The sequence below is a fragment of the Geotrypetes seraphini genome, chromosome 1 (assembly GCF_902459505.1).
Source record: "Geotrypetes seraphini chromosome 1, aGeoSer1.1, whole genome shotgun sequence".
NCBI classification, from domain to species: domain Eukaryota; kingdom Metazoa; phylum Chordata; class Amphibia; order Gymnophiona; family Dermophiidae; genus Geotrypetes; species Geotrypetes seraphini.
The window spans coordinates 519,721,996-519,748,234 of NC_047084.1; the positions used below are offsets into that span (position 1 = coordinate 519,721,996).

The window sequence follows — 26,239 nt, forward strand, 5'->3', positions numbered from 1 at the left end:
GCTTGATAAAAGGAGCCCTATATTGTTGACTGCACTAGTATCCCATAGTGCTGTTGAAAGGAATATGGTCTTACCCTTCTTAAAAGGAAGGATTTTCAGACTAAGTTGTTAACATGATCTTCAAAACTTAACAAGCTATCTAAAGTGACTTTGGAGGTTTTCTCAATGTTGAAGCTGGTTCCAGTTGTCAGAGTAATAGTAGATGGGATTAGGTATGTGTGTGTGTCACCCAAACCATAATAGTCTGGTTTTCTCAGTGTTTAGGTTGAGATGATTTTTCCCCTCACATTCTTGCACTTTAGTTAATGTTCTGGACAATATTGAAGTCATGCGTGCTTGGTTCAGACTTGCAGGGATTAGTAGAAAGACATATCTGCGGCTTATTGAGTTCAATGTGATAATGAATATATTATATAATAGTGGTGAGATGGGAGATCCTTGTGGTACTCCACATGGTGGAGACTAGTAGTCAGAGAAGGCTGCATCTTTCAGCACACTGTAGCGTCTTATCTACAGGAATCCTTAGAACCATTGTAATACCATTCCTGAGATTTCTATTTCAGCTAGTCTATTTAGCAGCAGTGTGGTTGACTGTATCAAATGCTGCTGAGACATTGAACTGTAGTAAAATGCCATTTAAAAAAAATGGAGGCGCCTAAGGGTGTCTCCAAAAGGAGCATTGTTATCACGACTACGGAAGCGCTTTATGACACCTAACACCTCTGTAGGTGTGGTCATCAGCAGAAGTTGGCGTTAGGTATCGTAAGTTGCCTCCATGGATGCGATTCTCATGAAAGATAGGCACCAGAAATGTAGGCCTTGAAGACCCTTTCCTGCATTTCTGGTACCTACCTTTCATGTAACTGCAATTCTGTAGATGGCACCATCTTACTCAAAGTGTGATTGACAAACGATCGGTGGTCTTTTTAAGTCGATCACTGATAACGGCGCTGTTTACAGAATCCAGACCTTAAGGTTTGACCCTGATATCGGATATTAATAATATTTGCAAGAAAATGAGCTGGAGACAATGCTTCTCCCATTTGTTTTTTTAATGCTTGTAATTTAATTCTACTCTCCCATACTTTACCCAACTTCCAAAATATCCAGCGTTCGTAGAATTACAAATTGTTAAACATAGAAACATAGAAACATAGAAACATAGAAAAAGACGGCAGAAAAGGGCTATAGCCCACCAAGTCTGCCCACTCCAAATACCCGCCCTCTGATTTCACTCCCCTAGGGATCCCCTGTGAATATCCCACCTTCTCTTAAAGTCTGACACGCTGTTGGCCTCAATCACCTGCAGTGGGAGTTTGTTCCAATGATCCACCACTCTTTCAGTGAAGAAGTATTTTCTGGAGTCGCTATGGAACTTCCCTCCCCTGATTTTTAGCAGATGCCCCCTGGTGGTCGAGGGTCCCATGAGGTAGAAGATATCTTCTTCCAACTCGATACGGCCCGTGATGTACTTAAACGTTTCAATCATATCACCCCTCTCTCTCCGTTCCTCAAGTGAGTACAGCCTCAGTTTATTCAGTCTTTCTTCATACGTGAGATCCTTGAGCCCCCAGACCATCTTTGTGGCCATTCGCTGAACCGACTCGATTCTCTGAACATCCTTCCGGTAGTGAGGTCTCCAGAATTGAACTCAGTACTCCAAGTGAGGCCTCACCATGGTCCTGTACAGCGGCATCATAACTTCAGGTCTCCTGCTGACAAAACCTCTACGAATACAACCCATCATTTGCCTTGCCTTGGAGGTAGCTTTCTCCACTTGATTTGCAACCTTCATGTTATCACTAATGATCACCCCTAGATTTCGTTCCGTCGTGGTCCTGGCCAAGGTCTCACCATTTAGTATGTAAGTTCTGTGCGGGTTTTTCTTTCCCAGGTGCATTACCTTACACTTTTTAGCATTGAAGCCTAGCTGCCATGTTGCTGACCACCGTTCCAGCAGCAGTAGATCCTGTGTCATATTATCAGGCATGGTGTTTTTACCTACTATGTTGCAAAGTTTGGCGTCGTCGGCGAACAGTGATACCCTTCCTCTAAGTCCTTGGGTCATATCTCTTATGAATAAGTTGAATAGAATCGGGCCCAAGACCGACCCCTGTGGCACTCCACTGATCACGCCTGACGTTTTGGATGGGGTACCGTTTACCACCACCCTCTGAAGTCTACCACTCAGCCAATCCTCAACCCATGTAGTTAGAGTGTCCCCTAATCCTATCGACTTCAGCTTGTTCAATAACCTTCTGTGTGGGACGCTATCAAAAGCTTTACTGAAGTCTAGATATACCACATCCAATGACTCTCCGGCATCCAATTGTCTAGTAACCCAGTCGAAAAAGCTGATTAGGTTAGATTGGCAGGATCTGCCCTGGGTGAATCCGTGCTGGTGGGGATCACGTAGGTTTTCCTCGTCTAGGATTGTATCAATATTTTGTTTGATCAGTGTTTCCATGAGCTTGCACACTATAGATGTGAGACTCACCGGTCTGTAGTTTGCCGTCTCTGTTCTGCAGCCCTTTTTGTGGAGTGGGATAACGTTGGCGGTTTTCCAGTCCAAGGGGACTCTTCCTGTGCGTAGGGAAAGATTGAAAAGAACAGATAGTGGTTCTGCCAGGACCTCTCTCAATTCCCTGAGCACTCTGGGATGTAGGTTGTCCGGTCCCATGGCTTTGTTCACCTTGAGTCTTGATAGTTCGTAGTAGACGCTACTGGGCGTAAACTCGAAGTCCAGAAACGGGTCATTCTGGCTGTCTCCCATCTGAAGCTGTGGACCAGCTCCCGGTGCTTCACAGGTGAAGACTGAGCATACTCTCATATATTTCAAATGTAACAAAATGTGGCCTCAGGTACACCTCCACCCTTAGTAGTGTTCAATATCGGTGGGAATACCGGTGTTTTCATTCCTCATTGGCTCACATTCTTTTTTTGCAATTATTTAAGTAAACTTTTTTATCCACCGTGCTCTTTTTAGAAGTTTCCTTGAGATTATTCTATTTAAAAATGTTCAAATAAGTTATATACTTAGCTTATCATGCTACTGGGTTATATGATCCGACATGTTCTGACATTGTTTGCCCCTGTTTATTGATATATATATATAGGACGCACCAGTAGGACAGTGAAAACCAGATTGAACGAGCATAAATCTCGTATAGTTACCCAGAATAAGCAAGCACCATCGGTACACCATTGGACATGTAAGCAGCACACAGTTGATGATATGAAATGACGTGGAGGGGGGATGGAGGGTAATATAGAGCAAGTTTTAAACTTTAAAGAGCAGGGTTGGATTCACCGATTTTGTACGGTGGCTCCAAACGGCCTAAATCCTGAGGTCGAATGGGCCACTTTGATCTAGTTCCTCTATGGGGGAGGGGCGTTAGTCACTGGAGGAAGTACTATTAAAGGATCTCTTAAGTGAGCCGCCCCCATCTTGCAAAAAACTTTGAGTAAGATGGTGGACACAGTGAACATAAGAACATAAGAAGTTGCCTCCGCTGAGGCAGACCAGAGGTCCATCTCGCCCAGCGGTCCGCTCTCGCGGCGGCCCATCAGGCCCACTGCCTGAACAGTGGTCTCTGACTAATTTTACAATTTACCTCTAATCCTATCCCTATAACCTTACCTCTACTCTTATCTGTACCCCTCAATCCCTTTGTCCTCCAGGTACCTGTCCAGACCTTCTTTGAAGCCCTGTAGCGTGCTTCTGCTTATCACATCCTCCGGTAGCGCGTTCCATGTATCCACCACCCTCTGGGTGAAAAAGAACTTCCTGGCATTTGTTCTAGACCTTTCCCCTCTCAATTTCTCTGAGTGCCCCCTTGTACTTGTGGTTCCCCATAGTTTGAAAAATCTGTCCCTGTCCACTTTTTCTATGCCCTTCATGATCTTGAAGGTTTCTATCATGTCTCCTCTAAGTCGTCGCTTTTCCAGCGAGAAAAGCCCAAGCTTTTTCAGTCTGTCAGTATATGAGAGGTCCCCCATACCCTTTATTAGCTTAGTTGCTCTTCTCTGGACTCTCTCAAGTACCGCCATGTCCTTCTTGAGGTACGGCGACCAGTACTGGACACAGTACTCCAGGTGTGGGCGCACCATTGCACGATACAGTGGCAGGATGACTTCCTTCGTTCTGGTCGTGATACCTTTCTTAATGATACCCAACATTCTGTTTGCTTTCCTTGAGGCTGTGGCGCACTGCACCGACGCCTTCAATGTTGTGTCTACCATCACTCCCAGGTCTCTTTCAAGGTTGCTCACCCCTAGCGGTGATCCCCCCATCTTGTAAGTGAACATCGGGTTCTTTTTCCCAACATGCATGACCTTGCATTTCCCTATGTTGAAGCTCATTTGCCATTTTTTGGCCCACTCTTCCAGTGTTGTCAGGTCTTTTTGGAGGTCTTCGCAGTCCTCCATGGTTTTGACCCTGCTGTATAGTTTAGTGTCATCCGCAAATTTAATAACCTCACATTTTGTTCCGGCCTCCAGGTCGTAAATAAATATATTGAACAGAAGCGGTCCCAGCACCGACCCCTGTGGAACTCCGCTCATGACCCATTTCCAATCTGAGTAATGGCTCTTTACTCCAACCCTCTGTTTCCTGTCCGCCAGCCAGTTTTTGATCCATCGGTGGATCACCCCTTGCACCCCGTGGTTCCATAGCTTCCTTAGCAGTCTTTCGTGTGGTACCTTGTCGAAGGCTTTTTGGAAGTCAAGGTAAATGATGTCTCTGGTAAGCACTGATGGGGGTTAGTGTGATAAGGTGGAAGATATTAGGAGTTTGGGTTGAGTTTGTTTAGTATGATATAAAGCATTGAAAACTACCTGGAATGCTCTCCCAGAGGAGGTTATACGCAACGAGTGGTGGACACCTGGAATGCTCTCCCAGAGGAGGTTATTGCGGAATCTACCGTTCTAGGATTTAAAAGCAAATTAGATGCACATCTCCTTATGAGAGGCATAGAGGGATATGGGTGACTAAAATTACGCCAGGTGTACACCTGGCTGGGCCTCCGCATGTGCGGATTGCCGGACTTGATGGACTGAAGGTCTGATCCGGAGATGGCAGTTCTTATGTTCTTATGGGATCCTTGATAAAGCAAATTGTTGCGAAACATGTCGGATCATATAACCCAGTAGCATGATAAGCTAAGTATATAATTTATTTGAACATTTTTAAATAGAAAAATCTCAAGGAAACTTCTAAAAAGAGCACGGTGGATAAAAAAGTTAAAAAGTTTAAAAAAGTTTACTTAAATAATTGCAAAAAAAGAATGTGAGCCAATGAGGAATGGAAACACCGGTATTCCCACCAATATTGAACACTACTGAGGGTGGAGGAGGTGTACCTGAGGCCACATTTTGTTACATTTGAAATATATGAAAGTATGTTTAACAATTTGTAATTCTACGGAGGAGAACACTGGATATTTTGGAAGTTGGGTAAAGTATTGGAGAGTTGTGTTATATGATTCCCAACCATAAATGAAACAGATTTAAATAGTGCCATCTTTAGTGTGAGTGTACAGTGTTGTAATTTAATTCTGTCATTGTGCAGTTCTGTTTCTAAGTGCTCACTCAGTTTCTTCCAAATTTCAACAGCATCATCAATAAAACATCTATTTTCCAGTATTTTGTGTAAAGCTTCAGAGATGGGTTTCAGGATTCTCATCATATTTTCAACATTTTTCATAAGCCCAATGTTGAAAATTTTGACTGTAATAGTGTCATCTATTCTCTCTCGATTTTGTTCACAAACTGCGATCAGAATAGGCCAGTTCTTGATATACTGTTCAAAACAGTCCATAACAGAGTTTCATTTAACATCTTGTGGGAACATTATTTTGATTCCACCATTCTTTTCAGAGCTGCTGCTGCAAAGTGATTGTTATAGAGGTATTGAGCAATTTCAATTACATTAGTCTTTATTTCTGTGACACTGAAATCTTTGGCTAGGAGGTGCAGCAAATGAGCATTGTTTGGTATTCTCTTCATGCTTTTCTAAATTTTGGCCCTCTTTTACTAAGGTGCGCTAATCGATTTAGCATGTGCTAAATGCTAATGCGTGCATGTTAGTCTATGGATGCGTTAGCGTTTAGCGCACTCTAATTGGTTAGCGCATCTTAGTAAAAGAGGGGGTTTGTCTCATCTTGCATACTTTTGCAGCATTGCAACTAAACTACGTACTAGACATTTTAATTTTCGTTCACGTTTAATTATAGTTTTTGCTGCTACTTCCTGTAAATATTCTGCTGTATGTGCATTTCCTGAGGTATCAATTGTTTCTGCAAGAAAGACATCTGTTTCTTCTGTTGTTATACAAGCACATAAAACAGGACCATTGTGGACATTATTCTACCAATCAAGAGGTTAACAATTTTACCCTCTAGACCTGTTGCACAATGATCCATTTCTCTGTCAAACCCTTTATCCAGCAGTGTTTCCTCAAAAAAAGCATTTTATTTAAAAAAAGAAATCTGATTTTGTATATTTTTTTAATCTTTGATTTTTATCCAGTAACACAGTGCCCATTTGTATGATTTACTCTGAGAAAAACTCTTAATGGAATCAGAGCTTTAATGAATAATTTTCTTATGGCTTCCTGAGCTCAGCTGTACTTTATCCCTGGGTCATCTAGTCTGCTGCAGTCCTGCAGTCACCCATAATCCCTACCCTTTTGAAGGTATTTATACAGTGAAAAACTTCATCCATAGATCCATTGGACAGAAACTCCAATTTAGAAAAATTGAGAGGTAGATATTCAATAGGATTTAAGCGGGCAGATAAGACCACACAAAAAGGCAGCAGTGCGAGGGCTGGCACCTAATATTGGCCAGCACCTGCTTAACTTCTGGGTTGGCAACTGGATCTAAATATTTAGTACTGGTTCCGATACATGGCCCCAGCATTGAATATCTGAGATAGATTCAGGTTGCGAAAATCAGCGGCTTTAAAACTGCTGACCACTGAAGGCTGAATATCAAGGGATTTGGGGGGGGGAGGAGGGAGTTTGCTGGGCCCTTATCCATTTTGGGGAGAAAATGCATATTATCTGAAAATTGTCCTGTTCTGCACTTCAATCTCATTCCTTACTTTCTGACAGGCTGTTTGAAGCTGACACAGCTGTAGCAGCTTATCAGCTTTGCTCCTTTCTAGCATTTTCTGGCAATGCTGGCAGCAGTGAATCTGGCATGTAAGGAGCCCAAGAACTCTAAAGCAATGAAGCTGGAAAATTAAATCCAGCAGAAAGTCCAGGCATGAGTCAGCAATTGAAGAATCAGCTTTCTTCAATTAAAAAATAGTCCAGGACTGAAAACAAAGCATGTGCTACCCACACAGCAGAACTATGCTGCTTATCTAGTTACTCTTTCTTCAAGTTTCAGGTTTCAGATTTATTTAAAGTATCACATATCAAATAATATCTATGTGGTTTACAATATAAAATCAAGGCAATAAAAACTAACATAAGAACAGTCCAAAACATATATGAAACAAGCAAAATGAAGACAAGTTTATTAGGTGCTTTATATACCGTTTATCAAGGTTATCTAAGCGGTTTTACAGTCAGGTACTCAAGTATTTTTCCTATCTGTCCTGGTGGGCTCACAATCTATCTAACGTACCAGGGGCTATGGAGGACTGAGCACAAGGAAGACAAAACGAGGTCATGCATAGAAAGGAAAAGAAAATCAATTTACTAGCTTTTCCCTGGTTGTCCCAGACCCAGGGCTAGATGTACAAAACACGGTCGTTAAGACCGTGTGAGTCGCTGTTGGCCAATGTTTTGGCCGTCTCTGGAACAGCGATTGATGTTCCAACAAGTCTCCATGGAAATGATTTGCACAGAGGTTTGCCAAAATCCCTTCACTCCCTCCAGCCACCAGATGCCCCCCCAAACTGTATGTTTGAAATATCCCTGTTTATGAAATCTAAAATATTCTGCCAAAGGGATTAAAGTAGACAGCAGAATCAAACTATGTTTAAACCTGTCTCACTCTGGCCACAATCCTATCAACATTAAAATAAGTCTTACAAATAAACAACTAAAGAAAAGACATGCATTCAATCCAAATAAAATGAAATTACACATGCGGGTTGGCTCATAGGTTAGACCTGACATGGGCAAACTACAGCCCGTTTAGATGTTTAAACCGGCCCCCTGACCGTTCAGCCCTTCTCCACGACTGGTATGTGGAAGGAGCGTGAGCATCACTGCTTGTGGCAGGTGTGAGATGCCGCACAAGGGGCGGAGCGACTGGTTTGTGGAAGGAGCGCGAGCGTCACTGCCGATTTCCGTTCAGCATGGTTTAGCAGGTGGCGCGGTCGTGCGTCGCAAATGGCTGAGAGGAGGCCTCGTGCCTGAGCAGATGAAGTGCTTGTGGCAGGCACGAGTTGTAGCGCTTTAGGAAAGCTGCACCCTGGTTCTTCTCCTGCTCAGTGGGGTCACTGTTCAAAGCACCAGCACTGCTAGTCTAGGCAAGTACTGAGAGGGGAAGGGAGGGTTGGGGGCTGGGAAGCTGCTGGACTAAGAAAAATAAAGGGAGAGCTGCTACTACACCGGGAGGGGACGGTTGGAGGCTGGGAAGCTGCTGGACTAAGGAAAATAAAGGGAGAGCTGCTACTGGACCTGGAGGGAGGGACGGAGGGAGAAGGAGAGATGCTGCTGGGAGAGGAAGAGGGGAAGGGAAGAGAGTTGTTGGATAGGGGGAGGAGGGAAGGGAAAAGGGGTACTGCTGGACATGGGATAAGGAGAAAAGGAAGGAAACAGCTGGTAGGGAGATTAGAGGAGGAGAAGGGGTCAGGGTGGAATGGAGAGATCAGATGAGGGAAAGGGAAGAGACAAAGGAATGAGAAAGAGAGAGATTGATGCTGGGAAGGGAGTCAGCAGAGAAATAAGGAGAGAGGGACAAAGATTCTAGATCTGGTATAGGAGAGATAAAAATGAGAGCAGGGAAGCTGGAATGAATCATGTAAAAACGAGAGAGGGGGGGGGCGCAGGCTGGATGGAAAGGGGAGAGGGGCATAGAAAGAAGGCAGATACCATATGGATGGGGGAGAGGGCAGACAGTGGATAGAAGGGACAGATGATCGATTGAAGAGACAGAGAGGGCAGACGCTGGAAGAAAGAGTGAAAAGAAGATGAAAGCAGAAACCAGAGACAACAGTCTGCCATTTTTTTTTTTTTTGTGTGGGGGGGTTCTTTCTGCCTTAGCCCTTTCTCTTACCATCATCATTCTGTGGTGCATCAGGAACCCTCCCCCCCCCGGTTGCAATACGCCGTCCCCCCCACCCCCCCCCCCCCCCCCCGGTTGCCCGTTCCCTCTGGCAAATTTAAGAACCCATTGTGGCCCATGAGTCAAAAAGTTTGCCCACCCCTGGGTTAGACTATGGATATTAGAAAACCAGACATAGTGGAAAGGAAAAGAAAAAAACAGAAGATCATTGATTATAAAGGTGTCAGTTCCAAGTGCTTATTCTGTGACTTGTGCAGAGAGATCTTCAAGTACAAGGAATGGAGTCAGAGACTAAGAAAATGTGGCAGGATGATACAGAAATATTTTTCATTGTATTGGTGCTACAGTCTCTGATGTAAAAACCTGAATAGATTGCTTATACAAGTTATATCTTTTGAACTCCAGGAAGCTCTCACTGGCACAATGCAAGTAGGATTGAGGTTCATTCCTGTCATAGTGTGAGCAAATTGAACCCATATGGAGACGCTGCTCCTTCTAGAAGCTGTTACTGTACTTACTCCAACTATTCCTTTTCTATATCAATTTATTGGATAGGGTGGTAATTTCAATTACCAGTTAATGAAATGCTGGTATATTAAAAAAAAATCTTGCTGTAACATTCTTGAGCGGAGTGTATGGTTTACGATTAAAGGGTACTTATTTGGCAACTTTTCTAGAGATCAAGCTCTACATTTTCTGTTCTTGTTTTTCCATAATCCAGGGCATTCATGGAAGATACTTTTTGCAGGTAAACCTCAGCAGCAATAGAATGCTCTGGATACTCTTATCATTGCAATTCTGAAATATTTGTACGAGGGGCCACTGAAAAGTTCTTAGCTCAACCAACAAAGCTGGGGCAGTCTCCATTGAGGGCTGTACACTTAGTCCAACGATTTCCACTTTGTTCTTCTGTATTTTTCTGACAGAATGAAAAAAGTGGAAAATCACTGGACTAAGTGTATAGCCCTTGATGGAGACTGCCCCAACTTTATTGGTTGGGCCGAGAACTTTTCAACGGCCCCTCATATGATTTTTTTTTTTGGTAATGTACCAGTGAAAGTTCTACGTTTCTGTCAAGAGCAGAGTTGGAAATGCCTTGTCATGCATGGGTCAAATTATTGATACTGAAGCCTTGTTAACATTCGCTTCTAGATATTTGTCTGGTGGTGTAGTTTTGTGAAAGGGCTTATTCAGATGGAGGAATTATTTGCTCTCCTAAATAGGGTTATTTTCAAAGCTGTGCCAAAGGGCAAAGCAGTGCATTAACATGGAAAAGTTTTCTATAAAATTTCATATAGAAAACAGATTGCCTGCTTTATATGCGAGTTAAATTACATGCATAGCTAGGGTTACCATAAGGCTCCAAAAAAAGAACGGATTGAGACATCTGGGTTTTACTTCCACTGAAAGCAATAGAAGTAAAGCCCAGATGTCTCAATCCATCCTCTTTTTTTCTGGAACTTTATGGTAACCCTATGCAATGCAGGGATCCACAATATTAGATAAGTAATACAGTGTCCTTCATTGTTTCAATAATGTCTATATGCAATTGAAACATTAGATTTGTCTCTTGCATTAAAAAGGCTATTTGTTTATTATTCAACAAAGAAAAGGAGTTTTTTTTGTCAGTGACATGCTCTTTACCCCACACATGCAATGCCCGATCTCTGGAGGGCACTGGAGGAGTTCTAAGGCTTTTTCCTCCTATTTCTGGTGTAGCCTTATGAATGGCATACGATTTAGACTGCTGAGGGTGTATTTACACCATTAATTGTACACTCTTTTGAGAGATTAGAATTCATAAGTAAGCCAATAGGGTCGTTTACATATATTCATTGCTTTGTAGCAAGGTTTTTTTTTTGGTTTATATTTTTATTTATTCAATTTTCTATACTGTTCTCCCAGGGGAGCTCAGAATGGTTTACATGCATTTATTCAGGTACTCAAGCAGTTTTCCCTCTCTGGTAGTACTTGCCAGTGCCCCGATCCCCTCCGTACTCTCCCATCGGCAGCCCAGACAGAAGAAAAACAGTCATAGAGCCAGCTGATAGGCACTTTGCATGGCTTTTGGCCAGTCCTGCCCCCCAAGTGAACATCAGAGGGAGTTGGGACTGGTTAAGTCATTCAGATCGCCTGCGCAGGCTTTGCAACCGGTTTTCTTCTGTCTGGGCCACCTACGGGAGAGTATGGAAGGGATCGGGACACTGATAGCTACTGCCACAGTTTTTTTTTGTTACTTTGTTTCCAAAACATATGCTGGAACCTTACTGCCCGGGGGCCTAGATCATTATCGATCTGCTCCTGCTTCAAACTATGGGAAAAATTATGTGTGGAATAGTGCTATGCTTATGGTGAGAATATTCAACCCTAGAATTATAGCAATCATAAGAGGATTCAAACCCATGCTGCTCCTTGTGACCCTGGGCAAGTCACTTAATCCCCCCATTGCCCCAGGTACGTTAGATAGATTGTGAGCCTTCCTTTTCTCCTTATCCCATGTCCAGCAGTACCCCTTTTCCCTTCCCTCCTCCCCCTATCCAACAACTCTCTTCCCTTCCCCTCTTCCTCTCCCAGCAGCATCTCTCCTTCTCCCTCCGTCCCTCCCTCCAGGTCCAGTAGCAGCTCTCCCTTTATTTTCCTTAGTCCAGCAGCTTCCCAGCCTCCAACCGTCCCCTCCCGGTGTAGTAGCAGCTCTCCCTTTATTTTTCTTAGTCCAGCAGCTTCCCAGCCCCCAACCCTCCCTTCCCCTCTCAGTACTTGCCTAGACTAGCAGTGCTGGTGCTTTGAACAGTGACCCCACTGAGCAGGAGAAGAACCAGGGTGCAGCTTTCCTAAAGCGCTACAACTCGTGCCTGCCACAAGCACTTCATGGTTTATGGCTGTTACTGCTTAATGCTGGTTTCCTAAATAGATGCTGACTGGCAGCCCAGAAGAGTCTGGAACCAACTGGAAGGAGGGGGGGAGATGCTATATCACATGGCAGAGGTCCTGGGCCTCCTACAGCTCTGGGCTCATGAGGACTACATGTTATTTCCCCCCTGACTTGAAGAGGCATACTGGAGACAAAGAAAGGGAGGGTTTTTCACTTATATATAAAAAGTAATGTGTATCACTATGGGGTCCTTTTACTACAGCATAAAAAGATTTCCTGTGAGGTGCCCTGTGATAAGTTTGAAATGTGCATGCATTGCACAGATTTAAAAAAAAATGTCTTTTATTTTTTGCCCAAGGGAGTATGACTGGGGTGTGTGGAGTGGCAGTTTCTGCACTGATCAGTTAATGCATAGGCATTGCCTCATACTGATTAGCACTTGAACCCTTACTGCCTTTGAAATAGGTCCAGGGGTAGGCAATTCCAGTCCTCGAGAGCCAGAGACAGGTCAGGTTATCAGGATATCCACAATGAATATGTATGAGATGGATTTGCATGCACTGCCTCCTTGAGATGCAAATCTATCTCATGTATATTTATTGTGGGTATCCTGAAAACCTGATCTGGCTCTGGCTCTCGAGGACTGGAATTGCCTACCCCTGCAATAGGTGGTGGTAAAGGCTCATGCACTAATTTTTGTTAATGGTCGCATGCTAATGGTAATATTACCACACGGTCATTAATTCGGAATGGAAAATCAGCCATTTTCCAGCTGCAGTAGAAATGGCTTTAGCATGCAGGAAAGACCTGCGTCGGGGCATGCTAAGGTCACTTTCTACTGCAGCTTTGTAAAAAGACCCCTACATATGCAGTTTTTTGGAGCAATTTTTCAAGTGAAATTACATGCTTAAGTTTAGTGTCAAAACTGGTGTAAAGTCTGTAGCTGAAAACTGCTTGCAGACATAAACCCTCTACTTCTACAAAATTTGCCCAAAATTGGTATTGTACCCAAATTGCGTACACAATTTAATTGAATAACAAACTAATTAGTGCTGATAATTAACATTTTAACAAGCAATTATTGGTGTTAATTGGAATCAATTAAGGGTTATGTACAGGTATGTAAATTTAGGCCCGAGTCAAAAAAGAGAGCATGGAAACAGGTGGATCATAGGCAGATCGTGGGGGGTGTTTAAATTACGTGCATAATTACAGAATTAGAACCTCCGCGTTTCAATTTAGGTACACGTTTTCCTTGGTGCAAATAACCATGCCTAAATTTAGTCACAGTTCCCAGGCATAAGTGCTTTTCTATAAACCAAGCCTAAATATGGACTTTCTGTCAATTATTTTATGTTCTTTTTCACTATGTTATAAATTATTGTGTGCCTTATGGGATTGTGCTTTGTTTTTAATTGGAACCTGCTTTGAGGATTTAAAAAAATAAAAGGTTTTCAATCAAAAATAGAACAAACTATTAAAAATTAATTTGATTTTCTCCTATGTGTTCTTGTTTTACAGACTACAGGACGGGTCCTTGCTTTACTAAGGTCAGCAATCAGATGTGCCAGGGCCAGGTCACGGGTATTGTTTGCACAAAAACACTTTGTTGTGCTACAATTGGGCGTGCCTGGGGTCACCCTTGTGAGATATGCCCTGCGCAGCCCCAGCCGTGCCGTCGTGGTTTCATTCCTAACATCCGCAGTGGAGCTTGTCAAGGTAAATGTTCCATTTCTTAGATCATGGGCATTTTTTACATCTTTTGGTTGGTCCTTAGGTAAAATCTTTACAGTACTCTCTCGATATTCGCGGGGGTTCCGTTTTAGGAACCCCCGTGAATCTTGAAAAAACGCGAATACGGTTTTCAGCAGGGGAGACAGGAGAGGGCAGCCGGAGCGGCAGGAGAGAGCAGCCTGAGCACCGGCGAGTAAAGGAAATCACTCGTGGTATGCTCTGACTGCCTCTTCCTGCACTAAAGTCGGGCCTTACCAATCAGGAGCTGCATTGACACGCAGCTCCTGATTGGTAATGGCTTGTGAAGGAGTGAGTGGGATAGTAAACAGCACTCCCCACACTGATACTGCAGTTGCACCACTGTATAGCAGGAGGCGCTAGCTCAAGAGTCAGGTACCTTAGGGGAGGTGAAACAACCCTGCTGAGTCAAGGGGGCAGAACACGGGCAGAGGGGAGTTCATATGTCCTAGTGTGGAACAGTTCAGAGAGGCACCAAGGCAAGAAGTCTCCAGGAGGAGAGATCTTTCCAAGGTATGGGTTGAGGAGGCATCCAGGGGAAGGAAGGAAGTAGTGTTCCCAAGTATACGCCTTGACTACAATAGCTAGATACTCTGCTTGGCTGAGGTAAGCCAACCAACTTCTTATGCTGAATATATGTGGACTTTGCTCTGGGGTGGCACTGATTGGCTTAGGCACTGACAGGAAAGTAAGGCTTGACAGCTCAGGACCCTCCCCCCCAAATGAAAATAAAGACCCCTTATTCCTCCCTCCCACTAATCTCCCCAGGGCCATTTGATGGCCCAGATGATATTGTTGTCTCCTGCCACTCCCACCCCTGCACCTTTAGATTGAAAGACAGCAGGAGTGATGCCCACTTCTTCCCCCACCAGGGGCCCTGACCCCCGGATCCCCCCGTACCTTTAAGATGAAGGCCAGCTGGAGGGATGCTACTCCCTCCGGCTGGCAGACCTGCCTCTTCAAAATGGTGGGCTTTCCCCTTCCAGGTGCATCCTGGGATGCACCAGGGAGGTGCCTAAGGCTCTGATTTGCCCAGGTACCTAAGGCCTCTGTCGGCAGTAGGAAAGGGTAGGCATCCCTCCTGCCGATCTTGTACAGGGTGTGTGTGTGGGTGGGGAACAGCAGCAGATAAGGAGGGGTGCTGGCAGTAGGGGTAATATTTCCCTCTGTTCTCTCCCTGCTTGTCAGTCAGCTGAGCTGGCAGAACTTGGGGAGACCTGTGGCTCAATTGATCGGGCAAGTAGAGCAGCATTGACAGAAGGGAGGAGCTGTGCTTAGCAATTGCTCTTCTGCGCAAGTGACAGGCACAGTTCCTCCCTCTTTTTACTGGCAATTCTCCACACAAATAGCAAGCATATAATTTGCGTGCTATTAGGTGGAGAATTGCCTGTAAAAGATTTCTCCCACTACGGCCACTACATCAACTCGCCGGATTTTACCAGCGAGTTTTGAGAATCTGGCCCTAAGAGATTACTTTTCCTTTCCCTAAGCTTGTGAAGTAACAGGACTCAGGTTTCTGAACTAATAGAGTTTTGTTGCACCTTTTATGTTTTTGTATGACTGTGTGTGCATAGGCCTAACCCCAAAACCTGCTCAGGTTATTTTACACAGCTGAATACCAGAAGTTATCCAGGTACGGATTAATATTCAGACTAGTACCCAGCTAAAAATCCATGTAAAGTTAGAACAATCATTTTTCTGTCCTAACTTTATCCACGGATTTACCTGGTCAATAGATTGAAAATTGCCATTAACTGGCTAGAACTATAGAAACAGAGAAAAATGAAAGCAGATAAAGACCATATCTGCCCATCCATGCCCAGTCTGCTAATCCATGCCATCCACTATCCCTTTTACTTCCTTAGAGATCCTATGTACTTGTCATGAGCTTTCTTGAATTCAGATACAGATTCACTTCCACCACCTCCACTGGGAGGCCTTTCCATAAATTCACCATCCTTTTTTTGAAGAAGTATTTCTTTAGGTTACTTCTGCATCTGTCGTCTTTCACCTTCAGCCTATGCCTCCTCATTTCAGATCTTTCTTTCAATTGTAAGAGACTCGCCTCATGTTCATTTATGCCACAGAGGCATTTAAATGTCTATCATATCGCCCCTCTTTCTTCTAAAATAACATAACATAACAAACCATTTATATACTGCAAAACCTCTCAGTTCGATGTGATGAAAGCACAGGGAATTAAATACTTAAGTTACAGAATACTTATTTATAAAATTTGGCAAAGAGATGAGTTTTAAGCGTCTTCTAAAAGTTTGATACCAACAGAAATTAGATATCAAGATGTTAAAATTCTTGCCTCAGAAGCCAGCTTGGTAAGCTAATGTTCTATTGAAAAAACGCTTGTAAATGCAGGCCTTTACTGTTGGAAATGAAAATAGATGAAGTTTGCGCAAGGTTGGCTTTCCATCCATAAAGTTAAAATGATCCACAAGGTAAGTAGGTATCAATCCATATAATGCCTTATAACAAATGCAACCTATTTTAAAAAGAATCCTTGCTTCAATTGGAAGCCAGTTCAAAATCTGATAGTATTTCATTACGTGATAAGTTTTTTTTTCAGATTGAAAATCAATCGGACTGCCGTATTCTGAATATGTTGCAGTCTATTAATATTCTTCTTAGGGGATGCTAAATAGATAATATTACAATAGTCCAAAAGGCTTAAGATGGGGATCTCAAAGACCCTCCTCGAGGGCCCCAATCCAGTCGGGTTTTCAGGATTTCCCCAATAAATATGCAGTGAAACCAAGTGCATGCCCATAGATCTCATGCATAGTCATTGGGGAAATCCTGAAAACCCAACTGGATTGCGGCCCTCGAGGAGGGACTTTGAGACCCCTGGCTTAAGATCAAAGACTGCACGAGAAGTCTGAAAACGGAGAATTAAAAATAGGGTAAGACAGTGCGAAGTTTCCACAACATAAAATAGCTTTTTTTTTGACCAGGGCATTAACCTGGGCATTGAAAGAAAGATTTTGATCTAAATAGATACCCAAGATTTTAATAACAGGAGAAATAGGATAGATATGCCCATTCAGATTTAGTGTGTCTTCTTTTATTTTCTCTAAAGGTGTTGCTAGAAAAAAAAATTAGGGGCTCCTTTTAAAAAAGGTGTGCTACGCGTTTTTGCACGCACTAAATATTAGCACATGCTAAACGCTAGTGCATACATGTTAGTCTATGGACGAGTTAGCACGCGCTAAAACCCATAGCACACCTTAGTAAAACAGGGGGTTAGTTTTTTCTGTATTGAGCTTCAATTTAAATTCTCTCATCCATAATTCTACTACCCGAATGATCATTGTAGGGGACACGATCGAAACATTCAAAATACTGAAGGGAATAGACTTAGTAGAGAAAGACAGACTATTCACCCTCTCCAAGGTAGGGAGAACGAGAGGGCACTCTCTAAAGTCGAAAGGGAATAGATTCCGTACAAACGTAAGGAAGTTCTTCTTCACCCAGAGAGTGGTAGACAACCGGAGGCTGTTTTAGGGGAAAACACCTTCCAGGGTTTCAAGACAAAGTTGGACAAGTTCCTGCTAAACTGGTGAGACTGGACTCATTTGGAGCACTGGTCTTGACCTTGGGGCCACCGCGTGAGCGGACTGCTGGGCAGGATGGACCATTGTTCTGACCCAGCAGCGGCAATTCTTATGTTCAGGTGATAAGGACGAGCTTGGGACAACGATAGTTATTTCATTTGTATAACTGTAAAATTTGAACTTGAAAGAAGATATACATGTTGAGAGCTTTAAGACTGTCCTCCTATGCCTTATGACAAAGATCACTGATCATTTTAGTAGCCACCCTCTGCACTGACTCAGTGGCATAGAAAGGGTGGTGCGGGATGGGGGGTGGACTGCCTTGGACACCATCTTCACAGGGGGGGGGGCGCCATCGCCGGCGCCTCTCCTCCTCTCTGTTCCCCCCCACCCCCGCATACCTCTTTAAATGTTCACTGGCTCAAACAGCATCTTCTACTTGCCACCTGCGCTCCCTTATGACATCATTTCCGGGTCATAGGACCTTGATCAGGTCCTATGACCCAGAAATGATGTCATAAGGGAGTGCGAGCAGTGGGTGGAAGATGCTGCTCACGCTGGTGAACATTTCAAGAGGTACACGGGGGTGGGGGAGTCGCTAAAGCCCTGGGGGAGAGTTGTTGGGAGGATTCCCAAGCAGCAGTGGGGGGAGGTGCCCAAGCAGCGCCCAACCTCTTCTCCGCTGCTTGGGCATCTCCCCCCACTGCTGCTTGGGAATCCTCCCAACAACTCTCCCCCAGGGCTTTAGCGACTCCCCCACCCCCGTGTACCTCTTGAAATGTTCACCAGCATGAGCAGCATCTTCCACCCACTGCTCGCACTCCCTTATGACATCATTTCCGGGTCATAGGACCTGATCAAGGTCCTATGACCCGGAAATGATGTCATAAGGGAGCCGACGCCAGCACAATATCCCAAATGAGGTCTCACCAGAATCTTATGCAGGGCCATCTCCAGGTTTTTTCCCTAGACTGTTCCTGGACTGCCCTGATACTAGTGCCGCGGCAATCAGAGAAGATATTCAGTGAGACTATCTAGTTAAGGGCAGCTGAATATATGCTTTGGCTTTTTTTTTTTTTAGCCCATCCTCCCTAAGGAGCTCAGAACGGGTTACAAATTAGGTACTTAAGCATTTTCCCTATCTGTCCCAGTGGGCTTACAATCTAATGTACCTGGGGCAGTGGAGGATTAAGGGGTCCCTTTACTAAGGTGTGTTAGCCGTTTTAGCGTGTGCTAAACGCTAATGCATAAGAACATAAGAATTTGCAGCTGCTGGGTCAGACCAGTGGTCCATCGTGCCCAGCAGTCCGCTCCCGCGGTGGCCCCCAGGTCAAAGACCAGTGCCCTGAGATAAACCCTACCTGCTTACGTACTGGTTCAATAGGAACCCGTCCAACTTTGTCTTAAATCCCTGGAGGGTGTTTTCCCCTATAACCGCCTCCGGAAGAGCATTCCAATTTTCCACCATTCTCTGGGTGAAGAAGAACTTCCTTACGTTTGTACAGAATCTATCCCCTTTTAACTTTAGAGAGTGCCCTCTCGTTCTCCCTACCTTGGAGAGGATGAACAACCTGTCTTTATCCACTAAGTCTATTCCCTTCAGTATCTTGAATGTTTCGATCATGTCCCCTCTCAGTCTTCTCTTTTCAAGGGAGAAGAGGCCCAGTTTCTCTAATTTCTCACTGTACGGCAACTCCTCCAGCCCCTTTACCATTTTAGTCGCTCTTCTCTGGACCCTTTCGAGTAGTACTGTGTCCTTCTTCGTGTACGGCGACCAGTGCTGGATGCAGTACTCCACGTGAGGGCGCACCATGGCCCGGTACAGCGGCATGACAACTCTCTCTTAACTGTTCGTGATCCTCTTCATAATCATTCCCAGCATTCTGTTTTCCCTTTTTGCCGCAGCCGCACATTGCGCGGACGGCTTCATTGTCTTGTCAACCAGTACTCCCAAGTCTCTTTCCTGGGGGGTCTCTCCAAGTACCGCCCCTGACATCCTGTATTTGTGCATAAGATTTTTGTTATCGACCTGCATCACCTTACAACTTATCCATGTTGAACCTCATCTGCCATGTCGCGGCCCATTTCTCGAGCGTGTTTATGTCACATTGCAGATGTTCGCAATCCTCCTGCGTCTTCACTATGAATAACTTTGTATCGTCTGCAAATTTAATCACCTCACTCGTCGTACCAATTTCCAGATCGTTTATAAATATGTTGAAGAGCACAGATCCAAGCACCGAACCCTGCGGCACTCCACTGGTGACGCTTTTCCAGTCCAAGTATTGTCCATTTATTCCCACTCTCTGTTTCCTATCCGCCAGCCAATTTTTAATCCACGTGAGTATTTCACCCTCGATTCCATGACTTGCAATTTTTCGAAGTAGTCGTTCATGCGGAACCTTGTCGAAAGCCTTCTGAAAATCCAGATATATAATGTCAACTGGGTCACCCTTGTCTATCCATCTGTCTACTCCCTCGAAGAAGTGCAGCAAGTTCATCAAGCAAGATCTTCCTCTGCTGAAGCCATGCTGGCTGGTCCTCATCAGGTCGTGTCCGTCAAGGTGCTCAATAATGCGGTCCTTTATCAGCGCTTCTACCATCTTTCCCAGTACCAAGGTCAGACTCACTGGTCTGTAGTTTCCCGGATCACCCCTCGAACCTTTCTTGAGGATCGCCGTAACATTCACCACCTTCCAGTCTTCCAGAACCCTTCAGTTGAAGCAGTTCACCTATAGTCCCTTTCAGTTCCTTGATTACCCTTGGATGGATGCAATCTAATGTACCTGGGGCAGTGGAGGATTAAGGGGTCCTTTTACTAAGGTGCGTTAGCTGTTTTAGCGTGCTCTAAACGCTAATGCGCCCATTATAAGTCTATGGATGCATTAGCATTTAGCGTGCACTAAAACAGCTAATGTACCTTAGTTAAAGGTGACATGCCCAGAATTTCAAAGAGCAGCTCTAACCACTACACCCCACTCTCCTAGCCAGCAAGATTTACCTGAGTAAGAGTTCTCCTACGTAGTTAAATCCCACTGAAGTTAACATGTTGGGGGTGGGGGGGGTGGAGACATAACTGCAATTTTTAGTTCAAGTAAACACTAAACCAGTGGTCTCAAAATCGCGGCCCGGGGGCCACATGCGGCCCGCCAGGTACTATTTTGAGGCCCTCGGTATGTTTATCATAATCACAAAAGTAAAATTAAACAGTTTCTTGATCAAATGTCTCTTTAGCTATAAACGACAATATTATTATTAAGGCTTAACCAAAAGGAAAGATTTATAAACTATAAAGAGTTTTACATCATGCAAAATTGTCATTTCTTTAATAAGACTTTAACTAATTTTTCTGAGGCTCTCCAAGTACCTACAAATCCAAAATGTGGCCCTGGAAAGGGTTTGAGTTTGAGACCACTGCACTAAACCAAATATGAACAAGGAAATCTGCACATTTATTTTTTTTTAGTCCACAAAGCAGCCTCCTTCCCTTTACCTGGAAGAAGGTCAAAAAACAATCATATACTGTATATCTTTGTGGTCCAGGCAGTAGATTCTCCGTAGCAAATTTTAAGTTGTACGATCTGATGTAAAGCGCTCCTCAGTTTGGCAGAAATATGCAACAGACTCTGAGCTGCTTGCTAATGCTGTTTGTTTTAGTCCTATGGGAAGAGCCTTTGCAATTGATACTTGTGAGTTAGCATGAAGCTGTGATCTTTCAAAGTTATAGTAGCTTAGCCGGGGGGGATGTGGGAAAATTTTGCCTGAGAATCTGAGATGATACTGTCTAGTACTGTACAGCCTAAATCTGGGCAGTTTTCCTATAATTTTTCACAGTAGAGTATTTTGGTACTAGGTAACTGTTAATTTGATAATTTCTAGCTAACATTTTTGTAACCTACATTTTACATGATAATACAGCTTCGGTCACATCATTTCCTGTCTTAACTGAAGGCCTAGATATAGCACAAAAATCCCGTTCCGTAGATCATGATCTTGTAAAATTTACCAGATATACCTTGAGGTCCCTTTGGATTCACTTGCACAGACATGGCCAGCCAAGGTCATTTTCAATGAATGCAGTGGAACTCAACTGCCCATGACTGGCTGTGATCTGTTGGTGTGTTCACTACAATTTGGTGTATCACACTTTTATATAATTGATAGATAAGAATTTTAAATGTTAATATGTAATTATGTGACCTTAACACTGGCTGCAGAATTTAAAAATATTCCTAGATATTCACTGCCAGCCACTGTCTGTATAGAATGCCAACCACCAGAGTTATTCAGATAATGGTGGTATTGAGTACCACTATCCATAGAACTAAATAGGTAGCTTAAGATAGCAATTTTTCTGTCCTAACCTCTCTATATGAGGACAAATTTTTCCCTGTTCCCGCAGGAACTCAATTTCCCCATCCCATCCCTGTGAGTTTTATTGCTGCCTCTGTCCTTGCCCCATTCCCGTAAGCTCTGCCTTAACCGCACAAGCCTCGAACACTTATGATTTTAAAGTGTTTGAAGCTTGTGCAGATGAGAACAGAGCTTTCAGGAATGGAGCAGGGACAGGAAAAGAACTCTCTGGGATGGGACGGGAAAATGAATTCCCGCGGGGACGGGGAAAATTTGTCTCCATGTCATTCTTTAGTCTGAATAATGATGCTGAATTAGAGAGTTGCGCAGGGACAGAAAGCCCACCCAGCCCCACCAGTAGCCCACCTGTTCCCGCCCGTCCCCACCATAATCTCTTCTGTCCCCACCCGTTCCCATGAGGAATCCCCTCCGATGACGCCCGTCCCCACGAGGAACCCCTCCATCCCCGCGAGGAAAACTCTCCATCCCCACCCGTCACCCCATAAAAGTTACCTGTCCCCATAAAAAGCAGCAATTACTTCTGAAAGTTTTGATTTTTTTTTTAAAGTACAGTGGTACCTCGGTTTGCGAGTAACCCAGTTTGCGAGTGTTTTGCAAGATGAGTAAAACACTCTGCAAACTTCGACTCGCAAACCGAGCACTGCCCCGATCAACGAGCACTTACAGTCCAGGAAGCGCCGCTTCGGGGGATTCCTCTTCCGTCTTCCGGCCAGCCTTCTACATCGGTTGCCTTCCGCAGGTTGGAGGACCTGTGTCTGGGCCTGCGCGGTTTGGTGCTGTCCCGCCTGCGCGTTGCGTGTGACGTGCACAGCGTCAATCATTGGCGTTGTGCGTGTCGTGCACGGCGTGCGGGTGGGGCAGCGCTCGGCTGAGTGGGCTCGGGTGGGGGCTCTCCAGCATGCGGGGGGCATCCGATGTGGAGGGCTGGCCGGCGGATGGAGGAGGCATCCCTCTGAAGCGGCACTGTGGGATTCTCCGGTGGCTGGCATCCCCCCTCCCCCGAAGCGGCACTGTGGGGTTCTTCTTCAGATGACCGATGGAAGAGACGGCGCTGCAGCACCCGGCACCCGACAGGTATAAACCTCGGGTTCTAGAATGAATCGTTGCTGTTGCCACTATTTTCTATGGGGAACTTTGTTTTGATAAATGAGCATTTTGGATTACGAGCATGCTCCTGGAACGGATTATGCTCGTAATCCAAGGTACCACTGTATTAGTTTATTTAAACCAACAATAAAATACAATATAAACAAATAACAGTGAACAGAAATAAGAGATGAATACATCACCGGAAAGAGTTAGAATAGACATTAGGTCATGTGACTGTGGGGTCGACTATTTCTTGTTAAAAGAAATAAGAGTTGGATTTTTTGGCAATATAAAGCTCATATCTGTAGAGCAAACAAATCTGATTCCACCATCTGGCATAGGCAACTTGTGAGAGGTCCTTCCAAGATCCACAAATGGTTTTTAATTCAGCAATGAGTAAAGAATCAAACAATAAAGCATCAAAATCATTTAAAGCAGAATTGAGAGAGGCACTTTTCAGGACAATAGTAGCAAAAGAAAAATGTGCCAAAACTGAACTGTGTCAAAACAAACTCAGCAAGTACTTCATTTTGTACTAAACACAATTGGTGGCATAACCATGAGAGGGGACTGGGCCTCCCACTTTGAGCTTAGCCCCCCCTCAAAATGAACATCTCCCTTGCTTAGCTGGTGGGACATTTTGTTTTTCCATCATCTTTCTGCTTTTGTCTATCTTCTAATTCTCTTTCCAGGTCTCTGGAACCCCGGTTCCATCCCCGCGAGAGTCCCGTAGACCTGGGGGATCCCCGCGTGAGTCCCGTAGACCTGGGGGGGAGATCCCTGTGGGAATCCCGCAGAATTCCCGCAATCCTGTTTCCGTGCACACCTCTATGCTGAATAACACCACTAACTAGATAATTTCACTCTCTGCCCACATACTGCCTCAGTGCTATCTAGATTAGTGCTGCCCGATTTCCGATTCAAATCGATTCACCGATTCACTTTGGGTGAATTGATTTGAATCGATTCATTTTTAAAAAAAATAGCCTGGCCAATTCGGAAGTGCTGTAGCCAGGCGGGAGGTGGGGGCCACAGGACGAGCCTAGCATGCCCTCCTGGTCGCCCGAAGATAAGCTGGTGTGTAAGATCGCCACCCTGCTTGGCCTGGAGGAGACCAAGAAGCTGGCCAACAAGTACCTGGTGGAGGACATGCTGCTGCTCAACTTCAATGAGCCGCGCGCCTTGCTCGACTCGCTGCCACCACCCATTGAGTCCGAGTTAGCTCTTCCGGATGTCTGTGTTCTGGCTGGAGCACCAGCGCGAGACGCGCATGCAGCACGCGCCAGACCTTATGAAATGCCTCTGCTTTGCCCTCATTCCGGCGCCCAAGCTCATGGAGCGTGTCTAGTCAGTCGACTTCATGCGCTCTGACCACATCTTTCAGAAGCTGCTGCTCGACGTCATGAACTACCATCTCATGCCTTTCAGGCACCACTGCCGCCAGAGCCTAGCTAGCAGGTAAGAGGAGGGGGGTTTACATCCAGAATGTGCCTATGTGTACGGTATGTGCACAGTTCAGTGCTATGTGTATAGAATCAGCACTGCCCTCGTGTGTGTATGTGTGTGCAATATATGTGCATACAGACTGCATACAGCCACTCTCATGAGTATATAGTTTGGGGTCATGTTTGTAGTGTCAGCACTGTTGTCTGGTATGTACAGTACATGCACACTACAGATCTGTGTGTTCCTGTATGGTACATGCATGTGTGTGTACTGACCCATGTGTATAATGTATTAAGTGTAGAAAAGATACATCAGTGCTATACCAAAGATCTTCAGTGAGCAGGGGCCAATGTATACATTTGTTTTGGCACCCCCCCAACACACACATTCACACATAGGAATCAACTCTGATACCCCCTCCCCCCCCCCCCCGCCTGCCTCCCAAAAGGTCTAATAATCCCAGTTTGACAGCAGTACAGTCAGCTGGCAGTGCAGAGAGCCTAGCACTTCTCTGACCTGCTCTTCCTGTTGCTGGTGCCTAGTTCACATTTCCCATGTGATTACAATATGTCAGATTTGAAACGTGTATCCTGCCAGAGCTGATGTAAGACCGCGAACGTGAGCTAGGATTTAACAGAGAGGAAAAATCATTTTTGTTTGTTTATTTTGTTTACCCAGTGTGGGTAGGAGAGGGCAAAGGGGGTGAAGAGGCTATAAAATAAACCCACCAGGATATTTGAAAAAACAACAACACCCAATTGGGCAGGAAAACCGAATCAAATCGAAAAACCAATTCAATAAACTGAATCGGATCGAATCGAAATTTTTTTTTCCTGAATCGGGCAGCACTAATCTAGATAACTCCAGAACAGTTTGGAATGATTTTCAATGGCAGTAAGAGGTGTATTTGTCAACATGGGCTCCTGTTTGTGGTATTTTACCACCAACTCATGCTATTTTAGCATATGTTCTGTTTCATACAGTGAAACCTTGGAGTCCTTTTACTAAAGGGCATTAAGCCCTTAACACGTGGTTAGTGAATGCCAACAGGCAACCTACAGTATTTTGCATACTGTTTTAGAAATATTTTTAGAAGGGGTATGTCAGGGGTGGAAATGGGGTGTTCCTGCATTATCCAGCTAGCACATTATGGGTTCAGGGCTTTTTAGCATTTAGGGCTCCTTTTACGAAGCCGCGTTAGCGGCTTTATCGCACGCACATTTTTAGCGCACGCTAACCCCCGCACTAGCTGAAAAACTACCGCCTGCTCAAGAGGAGGCGGTAGCGGCTAGCATGGCTGGCACATTAGTGCACGCTATTACGTGGCCTCGTAAAAGGAGCCTTTAGTGTGCACTAACTCCATTAGTGCATCTTAGAAAGGAGCCCTATGATTGGCGTTGTAACACAAAGTTCACGTGACATCATCGGAGACAGACGCGGCAGAGGAAATCGGCAGTAGAAGGCCGCGAAACAGCGTGTTTAAAGTGCTGCCTACGCGGCTGGAGCCTGGAGGTTTGTCGGCGGTGGGAGGGTCAGGAGCAGGCCAGATCGGGCAGTAAAAGAAGGGGGAGGGGCCAAATGGAGCAGGGAAGAGAAGGGAAAGGGGGGTGGGGGAAAATGCTGCTACTGCTTCTGCACAGGAAAGGGGGGGATAGGAGGGAAATGCTGTTGCTGCTGCATAGGGAAGTGGGATGGAAATGCTGTTGCACAGGGAAATGGGGAAAAATGACAGACAGAGGGAGGGAGGGAGACAGAAAGAAAGAAAGACACAGGGGCAGGGAGAGGAACAGAAAGACAGACAGAGAAAGGGGGCCAGAGAGAGAGTCAGCGGGAGAGGAAAAGGGGGCTGCTTTAGGGGGAGGGGCAAACAGCTTTGCTCTGGGAGAAAGACAGAA

At 44.8% G+C, this 26,239-nt stretch overlaps 1 protein-coding gene across 3 annotated transcripts in view; it reads left to right on the forward strand.

Moving 5' to 3' along the window:
* Positions 1–26,239, forward strand: part of FBN2 (fibrillin 2) — a 617,508-nt gene that overhangs the window by 128,848 nt on the left and 462,421 nt on the right. For all 3 annotated transcript variants that reach the window (XR_004537713.1, XM_033928968.1, XM_033928969.1), the window contains exon 6: positions 13,639–13,836. Coding sequence is in view for 2 of the 3 variants with exons in the window: in XM_033928968.1 (XP_033784859.1) it covers positions 13,639–13,836 (198 nt within the window). In the remaining variant the exon portion in view is untranslated. The remainder of the gene's footprint in view (positions 1–13,638; positions 13,837–26,239) is intronic.